The 16,225-nt window shown below is 42.5% G+C and overlaps 1 protein-coding gene across 1 annotated transcript; it reads right to left on the bottom strand.

The window, feature by feature from the left end:
• Positions 1-4,629: 4,629 nt before the first annotated feature.
• On the bottom strand, positions 4,630-5,194 carry LOC116478995 (large ribosomal subunit protein uL23-like). The gene has a single exon (XM_032762189.2). The coding sequence runs from the start codon at positions 5,173-5,175 to the stop codon at positions 4,705-4,707; it is 471 nt and encodes a 156-aa protein (XP_032618080.1). The 5' UTR covers positions 5,176-5,194; the 3' UTR covers positions 4,630-4,704.
• Positions 5,195-16,225: the final 11,031 nt, after the last annotated feature.

Below are 16,225 nucleotides of genomic sequence, written 5' to 3'. Positions count from 1 at the left end.
AATAGCTTGCCCACTGTCTTGAGTCAGTTAAAGTTAACACGTGGTGCCATGAATTTATATTGATTTATTCCAAGGTAATTTACGTTTACTTCTGGGACTGCCAGTTACTCTATGACCATCAAAGTCTATAGAGACTAATAGGCTAAGAAATGGTTCATGCAAAAGAATGTCTTTCTCATGATAATTTTCCGATTCCATATCTTTTTGCACATTCTCTATTATACAACTTTTTACATTTTGCACTGTAGTTGTTTACATTTTGATCTTCCCATCCATATACTCCTTACTCATCCTTTTCCCCAACCACTACACTAACAGTTTCTCATAGCTGGGACTAATGGTTTATTAACTTAGCAATACAGGGTAGTAAGTAAAGGCACAGACTCAGAAGCCATATTGTGTCAAGTCCTAGCATTAGTACTGTATGATCTTGGACAAGTTACTTAACCTCACTGTGCCTCAGTTGTCTGGCCTGTTAAAGGAGAATAACACTACTGCCTCACGAGGCTGTTGTAAGGATAAAGTGAATTTCTATATATATATATAGAAATTTATGTATATTGTATATATAAAAATCACTTAGCACAACACCTGGCATATAAGAAGTATGAACACACACACACACACACACACGTCCTTGTTTACGTAATTAGAAGCACTTTGTGTCTTTGGGAGGTGACAAAAATTATCTGAGATTGTCTTTCAGTGTGACTTCTGCTTTAGAATTATGAATGAGTCAGCTGTTTGGTGAAAATATTCTAACAAGATGTTAAAGGGAAAAAATAAATTTGACCCTGTGCACATACACCCAGAATACATTTTGCCTTCTTCAGGGCAGGGCCAATCCCATGAAACAAGCTCCCCAGCAAACATTCTCAGAGGACTTGGGGTTTCCTCTGATACCACCAGGGTGTAGAGGAGGAGGAAGCAGGAGCAAAGTTTAGGGAATGTTTTCTGGGCTTCCTCCCCGCTCCTCAAAAACACATATTAAGCCTGTGTGGCAGTTATATACATACACAAGTACCTTTGGCCTAGCCTACATTAGTTAGATCCTTTAAGATTTGCTGTAAACGGAATTGTACCCCCCACCCCAAATTCATATGTTGAAGTCCTAACCCCCAATATGATTGTATTTGGAGATAAGGCTTTTGGGGGGTAAATAAGGTTAAACAGAGTCATAAGGGTAAGATCCTAATCTAAGAAAACTGACGACCTTATAAGAAGGGGAAGAGAGCAATGTCTCCCTCTCTCGCCCCGCACTGAGGAAAGGCCATGTGAGGACACAACGAGAAGGTGGCCCTCTGCAAGCTGGGAAGAGACTGCTCAACAGGAATTGACTGGCACCTGATCTTGGACTTCTCAGCCTCCAGAAATGTGAGACATTTCTGTTGTTTAAGCCACCCAATCTATGGTATTTTGTTATGGTAGCCCATGTTGACTAAAGCAGGTTGGAACAGGAAGCATACCCAGATAATCCCAATAATGGGTGTTTATTGCCAGGGTCCATGGGGCAGCATGGGATGTCCTTTGCCTCCTTAGCTGGGCAGCCAGTCTTGGTCCCAGAGCTTCCCAGGGATGTGTACAGGCTCATGGAGAAAAGGAATAAAGGCTCAGCATGGATTGGGATAACTACACTTTGTTTATCTAGTATTCCTATTTCCTGGTTGAGTGTCCCTATTGGGCAGTTTGACACCCGAAGTCCTTTTTGGCCTCCTTCTGACTAGCTCAGTCCCAGGGGACTTTGGCTCCAAACAAACGTGGCTAGGGTAGTAGGGTTAGTTTTATATGGCAAGAAATATGACAACAGAGAATAAGCCACTAGCAGCCTGTTTCTCAGAAGCGGGCTGTGGGCCTAGCAGGCACTTAAGAACAACAAAGCGTTCTCCTCACTGTACAGTCTACTTTGAAAAGAGCACTTTTGAGGTCAACCCTCCTATTCTAGTGCTTCTATTATTACTTCCTTAGGGCTGCTGTAACTAAGGACCACAAACTGGGTGGCTTAAAATAACAGAAATGTATCCTCTCACAGTTCTGGAGGCTGGAGGTCTACAGTTATCAGCAGGCCGTGCTCCCTCTGAAGTCTGTAGGGGAGAATCCTTCTTTGCTTCTTCAAACTTCTGGTGGCCCCAGGCATTCTCTGGCCTGTGGCAGCAGAAAGCCAATTTCTGCATCCTGTGTCTTCATATGGGCTTCTTCTCTGTGTGTATTTCTGTCTGTCTTCTTTTTTTCTTATAAGGACACCAGTCATTGGATTCAAGCCCACTGTAATCCAGTCTTACCTCATTTTAACGTAACTAATTATATCTGCAGACTCTATTTCCAAATAAAGTCACACTCTGAGGTTCTGGGAGACATGAGTCTGGAGGGGCACTATTCAATCCACTACACTGCCTTAGTTGAAATCTTCCATTGAAAATTACAGAAAAACATATGAGCCAGATTATGAAAATAAAAGAGATTTTATTCATAGGACACAGGAGTGGTTTACAGACTCTTAGGTCAGTAAAGCCATCAGGGCTTAGGAGGAAGACCCGGGAAGTGCACGGCCGTCAGATGGCTCTGTTCCCTCTCTTCCTCTTATCAGAGCCTCCCCGTGCCTGTCGGCTTCATTCTCTCTGCAGCTGGCTTTCTCTGTGGCACCATGCCCTTGGCCAGCAGCAGATGACCAACTCATTGCTCCAAAGTTTACATTCTGTTCAAGCAATCAGTCCAAATTGAATATTCTTGGCCCCAGTTCTAAATTCTCAGGAGGGAGAATCTGATGGACTCATCTAGGATCAGATGTTTAATCCTGGTCTAGTTAATTGTGGGTAGGTGGGTGGAGTGATAGAATAAATCCTCTATCTATCTAGAGGTAGAGGTGTCCCAGTGGCTGGAAAGCCAACACTCAGAGAAAGAAGAGTCACTGCAAGCTGGATAGATAGCCCAAAAAAGGTCTAGACATATCTTGTTTTATAGCATTTAGCAGCATGCAAAGTGTTTTCATTTATACTCTCATTTGATTTGTGCAAATTCATATGGAGTAGGCATAACCAGCATTTTGCTCATTTTGTACATGTAGAAACAAACTCAGAGAATTTAATGATTAGCCCATAAAGATGGCCAGGGTCAGAAGTCACACACAACATTAGGTCTTCTGGGTCCTGACACGATTCACCTTACTATACAACACAGAAATGTAACTGACTTTGTCATTTTTATTACAACCAATTGTCAGTGATACACAGATTTATTATCCAAGTTCACAAACGTAATTTTATAAAAATAAAATTTTAGTAGTCTAAAGATTATAGCCATTCTATTCTTGTCTGACAGATCCAAAGTTTTTCCCACTTATTTTCCTTCTTTCCTAGGCCACTGTTTCTTCACAATTCTCCTCCTTCAGCATCATTATTCCTCCAGAAACTTCACTAGGATTTAGCACACTAAAATAAAAAGGACAATGGTTTTCTTTTTAACGTTTAAACTCAAATCACTCCTCCTTTGCATTTAATGATTTCCTTCTATTAATTCTGGCATCTAATTAATTGACAGTGTTGGGAAATGGGGTTATACCTTTGCAATCCTTTTATTCATCTCTTTTTATATTTTCATTTTCGTTTTTGAAACAGGGTCTTACTCTGCCCCCAGGCTGGAGAGCAGTGGCATGATCACAGTACACTGTAGCCTCAACCTCCCAGGATCAAATGATCCTCCCACCTCAGTAGATGGGACTACAGGAATGCGCCACCATGTCTGGCTAATTTTAATTTTTTTATTTTTAGTAGAGATGGTGGTCTCACTATGTTGCCCAGGCTGGTCTCGAATTCCTGGGCTCAAGCAATTGGCCTGCCTTGGCCTCCCAAAGTGCTGCGATTTCATTATTCATCTCTTAACATTTTCTCTGAGGCTTGTTTCCCACAGTCTCTGGTTCAGGCTCTCCCTTCTCATTTTTTTTTTTTTTTTTTTTCACACATTGCTCTTCCCAATCCTGTCACCTTTTAGTGAAGGATTTTGCTTCCTGTTTACTGAAACTCCCTTAGTTACCCTGGCCTTGTTTAATTCCCTTGAACTTTCTGTCTCTATTTTATGTTTACCTCTTTCAATTATCTCAGGATAAAATCATTCCTCTTCTCTTTAGAGATAAGTTTTCTCTCCTAAAGCTTCCTAGAACCATTAACCTCACATAATTTCCTCTAACAATTAAAGCTTGCTTTCTCAACTGCCTCCTCTTTTGCTTTTCTTGTTTGCTTTTCTCTTTTTTTTCCTAAGAAAACCAACCAACAGCTGCCTAGCCTTTGCCTTGCTACCCCTTTCTGTCTTTCCAGCTATACTTCTTGAATAAATGGTCTTTGTTCTCTACCTTAATTTTGTCTTCTTCACTCCTTTCTTCAGTATGGTGTCATTCTCCTGAAACTTCTCTCTCTCTCTTTTTTTAATGCCTTCAATTTCTTTCCTCACTTTGTTCATGTTTTAATTTAAATAGTCAAAAATAATTATAATAGGTGTTTTAATATTCTTCTCTGCTAATTCTATCTCTGTCATTTCTGGGTCTGTTTCCTTTGAGTGATTATTTTTCTGGTTATGGGTCACATATTTCTGCTTCCTGACTTGTTTAGTCATTTTTTATTGGATGCTGAACATTGTCAGTTTTATATATATATATTTTTTTTTTATGGTGAAAAGATATATATATATATTTAGAATTAGGCAGCTGGACTCAGTTTAGATGATCCCAATTTTGTTGGCAACATCCAAAGCATCGTAATCAGGAGCCAGTCGAACATATGCCTTCTTCTCTCCATCAGGCCGAATCAGGGTGTTGACCTTGGCCACATCAATGTCATAGAGCTTCTTCACAGCCTGTTTAATCTGGTGCTTGTTGGCTTTAACACCCACAATGAACACAAGTGTGTTGTTGTCTTCTATCTTCTTCATGGCAGACTCAGTGGTCAGCGGAAACTTGATGATAGCATAGTGGTCAAGCTTGTTTCTCCTGGGAGCGCTCTTCCGAGGATATTTAGGCTGTCTCCGGAGTCGCAGTGTCTTGGGCCTCCGGAAGGTGGGTGACGTGCGGATCTTCTTTTTTTTGTGGCTGTGAACACCTTTCAACACTGCCTTCTTGGCCTTTAAAGCCTTCGCTTTGGCTTGGGCTTTAGGAGTGGCAGGAGCTTCCTTCTTCGCTTTCGGCGCCATCTTGTGAAAAGGGTCAGTTTTATATTATTGAGTGTCTAGATCTTACTTCTTCCTTCAAAGACTGTTGTATTTTGTAGTGGCAGGCAGAAAGGTAATTTTGGTTTAGTTTGGCCCTTTTGGGGTTTGTTTTCAAGCTTTGTTAGGGCAGACCTAAAGTAGCTCTTTTTTTTTTTTGAGACGGAGTCTCTCTCTGTCACCCAGGCTGGAGTGCAGTGGCGCGATCTCGGCTCACTGCAAGCTCCGCCTCCCGGGTTCACGCCATTCTCCTGCCTCAGACACCCAAGTAGCTGGGACTACAGGCGCCCGCCACCACGCCCGGCTGATTTTTTTTTTTTTGTATTTTTTAGTAGAGACGGGGTTTCACCGTGGTCTCGATCTCCTGACCTCGTGATCCGCCCGCCTCGGCCTCCCAAAGTGCTGGGATTACAAGCGTGAGCCACCGCGCCCGGCCTAAAGTAGCTCTTATCCTAGAAACAGTTTAGTAACATTTCCAAGGCATGGCCCTTCTAGTGCTTTCACTGAATGCTCCTAGTGATCAGTGAGGACACTCCCCTCTGGCTGGTCAGCCCTTGAGCAATTCCCAGCCCTTTGTAAGCTCAGGAACTGCTGTTCAGTTCTCAATCTCTCTTCGCTCAATGGAGTTTCACCATATTCAGCAAAGGCTCAAAATGACACCATGCAGATTTCTGGAACTCTCTTTCTGAGAGAGAAACTCTGCAACTCTGCCCTACAATTTCCAGCTACTTCAACCCTCCTGAATTCTGATCTTGGTCTCCTCAACTCAGTAAGACCATTGTATCTTACACGGGTGCCCTTCCCTTCTCCATCGCCAGACGTGTCTTCAGGCAGAAAGCCCGGGGGATCTTAAGGCCACATTATCTCAGGGATCACAGTCCCATATTACCTATTGTCCAAAGTCTGGAAACAGCTGTTTCACATATTTTGTCTGTTTTTCTAGTTCTTCAAGGTGAATTCCAGTTCCAGCTACTTCATTATGGCCAGAAGTTGGAATGTCTGAAACTACTCTTTTGAAGAACATCAGTGACTGTTTCTATGTAACCAAAGGCTTTCTTTATTCCTCTTGTTTTAGAACAACACTTGATCACTGGCCATTGCCTTCTTAAAATTCTGCTCCCTGAACCATCCTACCCCCTTACCATTCCCTCCCTACTTCTTCTTATCTTTCCTTTTCCAGAGGGGCTGGTGAGTAGGCAAGCTCAATAATAAAACAGGTTGTAAATGGCATTGGCAATTTCCAGTTTGATCAAGAATCAACCAGTTTGATAGCTGGAGGAACCCAGGCAGTGTTGTTTTTGGCAAAAGTCTCCTTTTTAATCCTCATAGTTAGCATTTAACAAATTTGCTGATTGATTTTGGACCCACTATACTCTAATTTCTTTTTTATTTATTTATTAAATTTTTTGTTTTAGAGATAAGGTCTCACTCGGTTGCCCAGGTCAGAATGTAGTGGCATAATAACAGCTCACTGCGGCCTCAGACTCCTGGGCTCAAGTGATCCTCCCGCCTCAGCCTCCCAAGTAGCTAGGACTACAGGCTTGTGCCATCAGACCCAGCTAATGTTTTAGTTTTTATGTAGAGATGGGGTCTCGCTATGCTGCCTAGACTGGTCTCCAACTCCTGGCTTCAAGCGATCCTCCTGCTTTGGCCTCCCAAAGTCCTGGGATTACAGATGTGAGCTGCCTTGCCTGGCCCCACTATACTCTCATCAATTAGCAGGATAGTTGAGAGCTGACTGCATTTAAGATGTACATATTTCAGTATGAATGCTATTATTTCCTAGTCTCATATGGGGTATTTCACAGGAAAGTATGATCAAATTATTTGAGATTCAAATTATCAAGATTGTCATCTTTGCCAGGTTTCTTGTACTCCATTTTTATCTTGGTAGGTTCTCAACTTGTACAATTCCCCTGCGGATCCTTTCTAGACCCAATAGTTATTCTTTTTTCTTTTTCAGTTTGTATATGTGTTTCTGTTCTGGGTGGTTTAGCAATACACTAACTAATTTTTTTTTTTACTTTATTTCTTATGTCAGATAAGATTAAGTAGGTTAATATCTCTACTGTAAATTATGCTTTTCATTTATTTGGGTTAATGATTCCAGACCCCTACAGGCAGAGGCATCCACAAATCCAAGCTGATTATGCTGCCACTGAGATTCAAACCTTATTTTTTCCCCTAAGGATATTTCTATTAATTATATTTAACTTCTACGTGTATTTCATATAAAACGAACTTAACTGCATCAAAAAGAAATCTGTGATAAACAGAATAATGCTTAAAAGTAATATAGTGTTTCATATCCATCAAAAGAAAATAACTCAGATACTTTGCTATAACTTTTATTGACATTAGATGGCATTAAGATAGCCAAACATCAAGCAAAGAATAATTATGTATCTTTCAATTATTATTCCAACTCTCTTTCAAGAAACTTGTCAACACATGCTTGATACGTTGAGAAATAAAGCTACTTTAAAGGAATCATGATCAAGCTCAAACTGATAATGTTTAAAATCAAGGACAATTAAATGTTTGCTTATCCTAGGAGTTAATTTGCTGCCCTTGAGACCTCACTTCACCTCTTCTAAGGTTATTTTTAAAACGAACAGATTGATTTTTTACAAAATGCCCCCTTGGATAATGGTTTCCTTAACAAATAGAATGTTTAGAAATCCTGTGCTGTTTTGGCATCCCTGGTTACCTATGTTTAAAAGAGAATTTAGGCCGAGTGTGGTGGCTCATGCCTATAATCCCAGCACTTTGGGAGGCTGAGGCAGGCGGATCACCTGAGGTCAGGAGTTCGAGATCAGCGTGACTAATATGGTGAAACCCTGTCTCTACTAAAAATACAAAAATTAGCCAGACATAATGGCAGGCACCTGTAATCCCAGCTACTTGGGAGGCTAAAGCAGGAGAATCGCTTGAACCTGGGAGGCAGAGGTTGCAGTGAGCCGAGATGGCACCACTGTACTCCAGCCTGGGCAACAGAGTGAGACTCCATCTCAAAAAAAAAAGAGAGAATTTAAACTGAAGTCATATCCACAAATATACAACAAGAAAACGGATTCTGAGTCATAGCTATAACTCTTTGTCTTAGCCTAGAAAGCAAAGATGGAGGCAAGGGCATATACAAATAGTTTCTTCTTATTATTATTTGAGATAGGGTCTCACTCTGTCACTCAGGCCAGAGTTCGGTGGTGCAATCATGGCTTACTGTAGCCTCAACTCCTGGGCTCAAGTGATCCTCCCGCCTCAGTTTCCCAAGTATTTGGGTCTACAGGCACACACCACTATGCCTGACTAATTTTTTGTTTGTTTTTCTTTTGTAGAGACAGGGTCTCGCTAAGTTGATCAGGCTGATTTTGAACTCCTCGCCTCAAGCGATCCTCCTGCCTTGGCATCCCAAAATGCTGGGGTGAACCACCACACCTGGCCTAATATTGTATTAGAAGGAAGGGAGTACAATTCCAGGGCAGCAAGAGTGAGTAAAAAGGAAGTCAGTCGGGGATGGAGGAAAATCAAGTGCAAAGTGGGGCATCGGGAAGCGGGCTACAGCTTCATGAGATCACACAGTGGGTTGCTTGGTTGGGCTGTATGGAATTATGGTGCACAGAGTGGTCCACCAAGGAGTGAGGGGGATGACTTAACGTGTGGGCTCCTTTGCATCTCCTGTCTCTCTTTGGTCCAAGTAGACCTCACAGAGTGATAACTCTCTAGCACTCTCAGGCAAAGACCCCTCCAGGCAGCCAATGGGGAAGCCACATCCTGAGGCACAGTGCTATCTCTGCATCTGGAAGTCGGGGGAGGTGCCAAAGACTCCACAGTCTGGTTGGACTGACTTGAGAACCAGTTCTGCTACAGCTCTCACTTGTGGGCGCAATGGAGGCCATGCCTGAGGTAGTCACTCCACAGGAGAAGGTGTGGACCACCAGAGCTGTCCATTCTGCAAGCAGCTCAGAAGCCAGTCAGGCAAATCTGGGGAAGCTCATGAAAAAGCCCACGATTCTCCTTATTGTTATTCAGGCCCCTTTCTCAAAATTCCATTTAAAACCACACTTTCTGAGGACCTATTATTAATATTTGCCAGTCTTTCTGCCATAAGCACTAAGATAAAGAAAACAGAGTCTCTGGCCTCAGAATGAACTACAATTTATTATAATAAATACTAAGACCCGGCTGGGCACGCTGGCTCATGCCTGTAACCCCAGCACTTTGGGAGGCCAAGGCGGACGGATCACCTGAGGTCAGGAGTTCGAGACCAGCTGACCAATACGGAGAAACCCCGTCTCTACTAAAAACACAAAAAACGTAGCTGGGCATGGTGGCCCATGCCTGTAATCCCAGCTACTCGGGAGGCTGAGGCAGGAGAATCGCTTGAACCCAGGAGGCGGAGGTTGTGGTGAGCCGAGATGGAGCCATTGCACTCCAGCCTGGGCAACAAGAGTGAAACTCCGTCTCTATATAAATAAATAAATAAATAAATAAATAATATATACTAAGACCCTGGGACTTTGTATTAGTCTGTTATCATATTGCAATAAAGAAATACCTGAGACTGGGTAATTTATAAAGGAGAGAGGTTTAATTAACTCAGAGTTCTACATGGCTTTGGGAGGCCCCAGGAAACTTACAATCATGGCAGAAGGTGAAGGGGAAGCAGGCACCTTCTTCACAAGGGGGCAGGAGGGAAGTGAGGGAGAGCGAAGGGGAAAGAGCTCCTTATAAGGCCATCAGATCTCATGAGAACTCACTCACTATCACGAGAACAGCATGGGAGAAATCTGCCCCCCATGAGCCAATCACCTCCCACCAGGTCTCTCCCTCAACACCTGAGGATTACAATTCAAGATGGAATTTGGGTGGGGAGGCAAAGGCAAACCATATCAGACTTTAAATGAGAAAAATGAATTCCGTCTGGGAGAGAACAAGGAAAGCAACAAAGAAGAAAATGTAGATGAATAAAGTAGCTTCATCTGATTCAGCTGAGACTATGGAAGGGAAGGATAAAGACTCACGAGACACATAGAAGATTAACCAAGAGTATGCATCCTGTCTCCTGAGTATGGAAATGAGGCTCTGAGTGACCCCTGTAGCAGGTTAGGATCTTTTGCTCCCTCAATTTTCTACTGTGATGGCCACATATAAGGCATTGTGGCAATTAACAAAAAAGCCAACTAATCATGATTTAAACCATACAAGCTTTCATTATTGACTTGGCAAGTTTAAAGCTGGCCATCTCAGAGTAGTTTTGGAAACCAAAAGTGTCACCAAGAATCCAGGGTCTTTATTCTGTCCTGCTTTCTTCAACTTGTTGGCTTTCATTCTTAGGTTGATTGCCTCATGATTCCAAAATGATTGCTGCAGCTCCGAACATTACATCTTCATAGAGTAATATCTAGAAAGAGAAGGAAGCAAGGGGACGATAAATGCTTTCTTCTCAAGCATTTCTCTGTTACCAAAGAACTCTTTCCCAGAGGCTCCCTTAGACATCCATTTATACCCCATTGACCAGAACTGGGTTGCATGTCCCCACCCTAGATTAATTAGTGGATAAAGAGATTAAGAGTGCCATGATTTGGTTAGATCCAGCAAGATGTATCTGCTGGGGCTGGGTTCATAATTGCACATCAAAATTGGCCTCCTCGTTGATGGAGCCAGTGTGTTCTTTCTAACAAACTGATGATGTCACTGTTATGCCTGAAATTCTTCTATGGCTCTTTCTTGTCTATAGGGCAAGTCCAAGTTCCATGACTATTTATCCTTCTTCGTGTCAGCTCTTCAATTTCACCCCTTCCTAATCTGCCAAGGCACTCTGTTTCAGATCTGTGGAATTAGCTGAGATTCCCAGAATGCCCCATGCTTGTTGCTCCTTCTAGCGCTTTGTATAGATTGTCTCTTCTGGCTTTCCACATTGTTTTCATAGCAACTACACCTTATCTTTCAAATATAAACTTAAATGCCTCCTCCTCAGAAAGCCTTCTAGGATGTTCCTCTTCTGTTTTCTCAAAAGTGCCCTGTTTATACCCCTTTTATGACATATACAGCCCTGTGGTAATTACTTGTTTCTTCATCTATCTCCTTTACTTGACTGGAAGTCCCTGGAGTTTAGCCCGGTACCCAGAATGAAGCAGCCACTTAAAAAGTGACAATTAAGTAAAAAATCCCTATGGTTGTGTGCTTTCAAACTCAACCAGGTCTTTATTGGTTTGATTTGTTGCTGGTTAGATCCTGACCCTGGGGACTATTTCAGACACTCCTCATCCTGTCACAGCATAAAGCCCAGCCTTTGTCTCTCTCATCCTCAGCAGATGATCTCAATGTCTACTTTTTTAAAAAAGTCTAATTGCCATTTTATTTTTTTCCAGATGATTGTTTTCCATCCTTAAGACTGAAAACACCTTATACGGGCTTTTGCAGAGGTCATGGAACAGCACCATTAGGTCTAAATCAGGGAGGGGTATTGGATCCTTCTGGGCTTCATGAGTACTCCTGACTACTTTGCCATGAATGGCACAACTCATATCACAGTGCAGTTTCTCATACAGCTGGAAAGCACAGGTGTTAAAGACACTCACTTCAGAAATGGCCCTGATGGCTATGGCCTCTACTTTGTTTTTAATGACGAGCTAATGGCCTTGTCCTTGGGCACACATTGGGTGCAGTTGTACAGGGAACAGGCTGCGTGTGGCCTTGGCCCTTTTTGGCACAACCAGTTTCTTCTTTTCTTTTTCTTGTTTTTTTTGTTTGTTTGTTTGTTTGTTTTTTTGAGACAGGGTCTTGCTTTGTCACCCAGGCTGGAGTGCAGTGGCGTGATCTTGGCTCACTGCAGCCTTGACGTCCGGGGCTCAAGTGATCCTCCCACCTCAGCCTCCCACATAGCTGGGACTATAGGTGTGTGCCACCACAGCCAGCTATTTTTGTATGGATAGGGTTTTGCCGTGTTGGCCAGGCTGGTCTTGAACTCATGGACTCAAGTGATCTGCCCACCTCAGCCTCTGAAAGTGCTGGGATTACAGGCGTAAGCCACTGCACCTGGCTGTTGTTTCTTCTTTTCTTTGTCATCTTGGAAGTGAGGACCTGAGAGAGCTTTACTTCTATTTAGAGTTCACTGAGACACTAATTTCAGGGTCTTCGATGTTCCTGCATTCACTCTGACCCTCATTCTCAACACCTAACATTTCTGTTGCTCACTCTCTTCATCCCACTCATCTCAAAGGAAAAGGTCTCTCTTCTCCCTAAGGATCTCACATCCTCCACTCCCTCCTTGGACGTCTCTCTCCAGAATCTTCTATCTTCCCTTTGATACCTGTTAGCACTCTGGTCTCCTCCCAACCATAACACGCCCATCAGACTGGATACGCTTGCACTGTCTTACATTTCAGAAGATTCCTGTCCTGTCATCAATGCCTCAAACCAAGCCCTTAGAGCAGGGGTTGCTAGAACTGGTAGCTCAAATACCAGATAGAGCCTATAGGGGTGTTCTACTCAACCTTCACGGTGTTTTTAAAAGTGGGAAATTTCACTTAAAAATGAGGATTCCAGACTTTTCCATAAAGGTCACACAGCTGACTGGTCTGAGCCACCTTTTCTACATGGCAACAATGATGTGGGTACAGCCGCTAGCCACTACCTTTGGGTGGGGCATGTGGTCACCAGGTTGTCAGAGTATCCTTCTTGTAAGCATTTGAATTTTCAGCTGCCTAGACTTGTGGTCTTGTCCTGTATTTCACCTGGAAGTGCCCTCTTGAAAGTCATTGGTGATTTCTTAGTCATGAGATACACAGGTGTTTGCTCCATCTCCATTGTCCTTGAACTCTCTGGACCTCCTGACCGCCTCTCTAGAAACTACACCCTGCTTGGCTTCCTTAGACCTTATGTTCCTGGTTCTCCTAGATTCCTAATGCCATTTTTTTGAGGTACACATGTGAACACGAATTTGCAGTAGAAAAGAAAATGTGATATAATATAAAATTTTAATAGCTGACAAATACAAAACCATTATACAATAAAGGAAAATAATGTTTTTACTCAATAATTGCCTGACACACCTTTATAATTTTTTTCCTACTAATTTTGGCTTCATGTTCATTGATAACCTTCTCATATTATGATTCTTAGTATCTTTTTTTTTTTGTACAGGAATGTTTATTGCAGCATTATTTATAATACCAAAAGGTGGAAACAACCCAAATATCCATCAACTGACAGATAGATAAACAAAATGTGGCATATCAGAGCTGTGTGCCGTGGCTCACAGATGTAATCCCAGCTACTTGAGAGGCTGAGGTGGGAGGATTACTTGAAGCCAGGAGTTTGAGACCAACCTGGGCAACATAGCGAGACCCCATCCCCCCAGAACAAAAACCAAAATGTGGCATATCCATAGAATAGAATATTATTTGTCAACGGAATTAGTAGTGATGCCAGCCACAACATGGACAAACCTTAAAAACACTATGCCAAATGAAAGATGCAAAAGACCTCAAATAACATCATTATTCCATCCATGTACAGCATCCAGAACAGGCAAACTCATGGAGACAGAAAGTAGATTGGTGGGCACTGGGGGCTGGGAGGCAGGGGATGGAAGGGAAGGGAGTGGTAGCTAATGGGCCTCTTTTTCTCCCCCAGTGTTTTCTATTGTGTTAAAGTTCACATAACATGACATTTATCACCTTTGACCATTTTTGCTGGCTGTGTTCCTTCTGCCTCCTAAATGAAGGCTTCTCCTAAGGTTTGGTCTTGGAATTTTCCAGCTAGGATCCCATTCATCTTCATGGGATGAGTGGAGTCATGTAGCTTTTGCCATCCATCCCTTTTTGTGAAGAGCTGCCAAATTTCTCTCTGTCCCTGTCTCTCCCTCACGTTCTTTTCACACATCTCCAATGATCTGATGGAAATCTCCTCCTGGTTGTGTTTCTAGCACCTTACATATATTATATCTGAAACACAACTTGTCATCTTGCCTCTGTCCCCCTCCCCCTAACCAAACCAGGACCCTTTCAATTAATTAACTGTGACGGAGTTCTCACAGTAACCCTTTCCTTTGCACATCCCCTTCCTTTGACCGCCACAGCATTTCTTCAGGCCTTTATAACACCTAGCTTCCCAACTGGTCTCCCTGCTTCCTCCCTCTCATCCAAATGTCCTTCCTTGCATCCTGGAAAAATTATCTTTTTAAAACATTGCTGTGATAATGTCTTTCTCCTGCTGTCTATTCAGTAGCTGAGGGAATGGGACGTGACAATTAGTCCGGATTCTTGTCCACTTTCTTCTCAACAATCCAGTTACATTTTATCCTCAAAGCCAATGACGACCCACCTTTCCCACACCACTGTTGGTGCTTAAGAGACTGTTAGTGGATCTCTATCACTTGAAGAAGAATTTCCAAAGCTTCTGACCTTCAACCACCCAGGCCCAGCCAGATTTCCAACTTCATCTCCCACTGCTTTTTGACACCTACCTAACATCACCTGGGCAACTTAAAGAAACTTCATGCTTTTTCTTCCTTTGCTGATGCAGTCTATTGTTTGGAAGGTCCTCCCAGCATTCACTGAGGCCTTTCTCAAATGTCTTACTAGCAATGCCACCTGTCACACACATTCTTGCATTGTATTTATGCCCAGGTCTTTTCTGGCTCACTATATTGTATGCTCTTTGAGAGGAGAGACTGACTCCTTCTCTATCCTTTGTCCTATCAGAGTGCTCAACACATGACATTCTTTCCTTCAACAACTATTTATATAAACCTTCTATAATGGCAGGTACTAAGCCAGGGCCTGGCATGCAAAGATGAATGAGGCATAGTCCCTGTCTTGATTCAACCTAATGAAAATGACACATGAACACATGACTATAAAGTTGGTTGAGGCCAGGTGGTGGCTCATGCCTGTAATCCCAGTACTTTGGGAGGCCAAGGCAGGAAGATCACTTGAGACTAGGAGTTCAAGACCAGCCTGGGCAACATAGCAAGATCCCGTCTCTACAAAAAATTTTAAAAATTAGCCAGTCGTGGTGGGGCACAACTGTAGCCCCAGCTACATAGGAGGCTGAGGCAAGAGGATGTCTTGAGCCCAGGGGGTTGATGCTGCAGTGGGTCATGATCGCACCACTGCACTCCAGCCTGGGCAACAGAGTGAGACCATGTCTCTAAATAAAAAAAAAAAAGTAAAATAGGATGAGCATAATAGATATATATACAAAGCATAGGGAGGATTTATTCATGGAGGATGACTGAGAACAGGAAAGTGAGGCCTCAGAGGAGGTGACATTTGGATTGGGCACTAAAGGAAGAATGAGCAGAGGTGAGTAGGGGAAATGACTAAAGTAAATTTTAAGCCTCATATATATATATATGGCTTAAATTATATATATATTTAATATAAAAATATTTTCATATAAAACATATTTAGTACATATATATTTATACATAAAACATATATATATATATTTTAGGAGACCGGGTCTCACTATGTTGCCCAGGCTGAACTTGAACTCCTGGGCTCCAGCGATCCTCCTGCCTTAGCCCCCCAAGAAATTAGGACTACTGGTATGCATCACTGTGCCTGGCTCAAGCCAGCTATATTTATAACTTATTGGCAATTATGATGAAGGTAGCAAAGTTGAAGGATTAGCTCAAATGCATTTAGATTATGTAGGTTTTAGTTTGGTATGAAACAGATGAGAATTAATGCTATCACACAGGGATAGATTCTACCAAGGGAAATATGTAGGAGAAAAAAAACAACTTAAATTACTCTAATTATTGGTTGTTGACTCCCTCCAACACATACATTCCTTTGTTGACAAATGAATGTTTTAGATGAGCATTTGTTTATCGCAGACATTTAACAAAGAAGGAGAGCGAACTGGCAATCAAGATTTGGTGCAGATCAGAAAACCAATAAACAATGTTTTTTTTTGAGACAGAGTCTCACTCTGTCACCCAGGCTGGAGTGCAGTGACAAGATCTTGGCTCACTGCAACCTCCACCTCCCGGGTTCAGGCAATTCTTGTGCCTCAGCCT

This window comes from Hylobates moloch, unplaced genomic scaffold, assembly GCF_009828535.3.
Source record: "Hylobates moloch isolate HMO894 unplaced genomic scaffold, HMol_V3 SCAFFOLD_12, whole genome shotgun sequence".
In the NCBI taxonomy this organism is placed as follows: Eukaryota; Metazoa; Chordata; class Mammalia; order Primates; family Hylobatidae; genus Hylobates; species Hylobates moloch.
Note: the sequence above shows the minus strand (reverse complement) of the source record. Positions and strands in the feature narration are given on the sequence as shown.